This window comes from Sardina pilchardus, chromosome 4 (assembly GCF_963854185.1).
Source record: "Sardina pilchardus chromosome 4, fSarPil1.1, whole genome shotgun sequence".
In the NCBI taxonomy this organism is placed as follows: Eukaryota; Metazoa; Chordata; class Actinopteri; order Clupeiformes; family Clupeidae; genus Sardina; species Sardina pilchardus.
In genome coordinates this window covers 38,539,076-38,541,575 of record NC_084997.1, presented here as the reverse complement: position 1 = coordinate 38,541,575, position 2,500 = coordinate 38,539,076, and the positions used below count along the sequence as shown (strand labels likewise).

General features: G+C 49.4%; 2 protein-coding genes across 3 annotated transcripts in view; both read right to left on the bottom strand.

Annotated features, from left to right (window-relative positions):
* crfb2 (cytokine receptor family member b2) overlaps positions 1-2,500 on the bottom strand; it is a 12,460-nt gene that overhangs the window by 9,853 nt on the left and 107 nt on the right. Inside the window, exons 1-3 of one of the 2 annotated variants that reach the window (XM_062535406.1) lie at positions 2,473-2,500; positions 1,795-2,028; positions 1,543-1,681 (exon numbers count right to left, since the gene is read on the bottom strand). The exon at positions 2,473-2,500 is cut by the window's right edge and continues 107 nt beyond it. In XM_062535406.1, coding sequence (XP_062391390.1) covers positions 1,543-1,681; positions 1,795-1,843 — 188 coding nt within the window. In that variant the 5' untranslated portion in view covers positions 1,844-2,028; positions 2,473-2,500. Of the gene's footprint in view, positions 1-1,542; positions 1,682-1,794; positions 2,033-2,340; positions 2,436-2,472 lie in introns of those variants that run through there. The other variant, XM_062535405.1, reaches the window with a different exon arrangement.
* Positions 1,881-2,500, bottom strand: part of LOC134079077 (interferon alpha/beta receptor 2-like) — a gene marked incomplete in the record, with an annotated part of 21,721 nt that continues 21,101 nt past the window's right edge. Inside the window, 1 exon segment of the mRNA XM_062535247.1 lies at positions 1,881-1,901. Within this exon segment, the coding sequence (XP_062391231.1) occupies positions 1,881-1,901 (21 nt within the window).

The window sequence follows — 2,500 nt, the reverse complement described above, 5'->3', positions numbered from 1 at the left end:
TGTATGTGTGTTTGTTACCGGTCTACAGCACTCTGACTAACGCTTTGGACTCTGCGGTACGGTCGGCTTGCCTGTGGAATACTTCTTGTCTATGTGTGGATTAACACAATACTATCAATACTACTGGTCTTCCACAAAGCCAACTTACTAGCTGACCCCAACAAGAAATGAAGCAGACATCCCTTCCTCCTCCTCCTTGCCTGATACATTAAGACCCCAATAAAGAGGCGACAGGAGAAGGCTACCCCAACCACCCTTTCAAGAGCTCAAAGATCACGCCTGACACATTCAGACCCCAGTAAAAAGGCGACAGGAGAAGGCTACCTCAACCACCCATTCAAGAGCTCAAAGATCACGGGGAGGCTGCTCAAGACCTGTGCTCTGGAACTTTCCGCAGTCCTTTTCTCCCTCTACTGCGAATCACTCCAGTCAGACATCCCCCAACCTCTGGAGAACATCTGTAATCATTCCCAATCATTCCCATGACACCTCATTCCTCTGAACTGAACCACTACAGACCAGCTGCACTGACCTCCATAATGACCTCCGTAATTACCTCCATCATTGCCAAATGTGGTGAGGAACTGATATTGAATGCCATCCTCTCAGTTGCCACATCTGGACCCATATCAGTGTACAAGGCCAGGAGGGGAACAGAGGGTGCAGTGGTGTGGTGTGGTGAGGTGTGTGTGTGTGTATGTGTGTGTGTGTGTGTGTGTGTGTGTGTGTGTGTGTGTGTGTGTGTGTGTGTGTGTGTGTGTGTGTGTGTGGTTGTGTGTGTGTGTACAAGGCCATGATGGGAAAAGTAGGTGCTGTGAAAACAACACTTTATTAACATTTCCGGAAAGGTACTGACTCGATTAAATTCATTCTGGACTCTCTATCCGACCACATAAAGACGTGGGGATACTTCATTTTGGCTTTAGGGATCCTCTACTCACTACCACGTAAGTGTAGTGTTGTTTGGAACAGTAGAAGAGGTATAAAAATAGCGTTTTGTAGCGGCGAAAGGACATGCCCGCGTCACTTCCAGGCTAACGAGTTTTGGCTAAAAACGGTAGCTCGAACTTTCTCAAAATACATCCGAATGACATGATTTTGGTGTCAACTCAACGTATGTACTCCCAATAGTCCGAAAAATTGATCTAAAGTGCATTTCACTCCGGATTATCCCTTTAAACACACCTAGGGCCTATGGGCTTTGATACCAGTCCATCGCGCACACACACACACACACACACACACACACACACAGTGCACTGTGCTGATTAGCTACAGCTTGACACAGTGCATCTCTCTCTCTCTCTCTCTCTCTCTCTCTCTCTCTCTCTCTCTCACACACACACACACACACACACACACACACACACACACACACACACACACACACTCTCACACACACACACACACACACACACACACACACACACACACACACACACAGCGCTGTGCTGATGCTGATGAGAGTGCTGTGCAGTGCAGTGGATGACACACGACGTACAGTACATCAGCTGAGTGGCGTGACACGGCTGCGTAGCCTACCTGAGTGCGTACGTCTCCACGCTGTAGTGGACACCTTCTGGTGAGTCCGGCGCCGCTTCCCAGCGCACCTCGTAACGGAGATGACGCAAGGAAACCTCCAGGTTGACCGGCGGGGCGAGGCTACCATGGTTACCATAAACTACAGGGGAGAAGTGGGCGGAGATGGGAGAAAGAGAGAAAACAGGTGAAAACAGACCAGCGCGATGCCTAGCAGTGAGTTATATTTTCTGACTGCGCGATGCAAAAACTCACCTGGGGCCGCCCGGAAGACTACGAACAACGTGCACATCAACTGAATCATACCATGCGCGTAGCCTCGCCCGGAGATGCGCTTCCTGTCAGCGCGTGAACCGGGCGCTCTGGACAGCACGCAGGACCGAGAGACACCGGTGCATCTGAAGTCGCTACGGCGTGCCACAGCCCGACTCCCCGCTACTGTTCGGCGAGGTTGCGAAACACTTCAAGCGCCGTGTCCTGCATCGGCACCTATCTGACAGCAGCTAGCATTAGCCAGCTAACTTAGCGGCCGTCAACTCGTTAACGTTTATACACTGATTTATTCTACAGTAAGCCTAACATGTTTCCCTCATAGGTTTCCCCCCTAATTTACATGCATACGCGCACAACATCATTCGTAGAAACTGCATAACAGCATGGCTTCCCCCTGTTTACCTTGGCTAACTTTCTGTAATACTCACAACTGTTAGGTTGAGGGACTTTGGCAGAGAAATGCTATCTGCATTTGTAGTTAATCAGAATAAACACTAAAGCCGAAGAAGTTTATATTACATGTCTTACAGATTCCTTCGCTGCAATGAGCAAATTGCCAGAGTAGGCTACCGTTAGAATCTGTTATCGACTTTCCAAGGCGCGTTGTCTCCGGACAGCGCTTGCTTACAATCCGTGCAAACGGGAAATCACGTGACTTACAGTTGCAGGCTGACTACTGGCTTCAGAT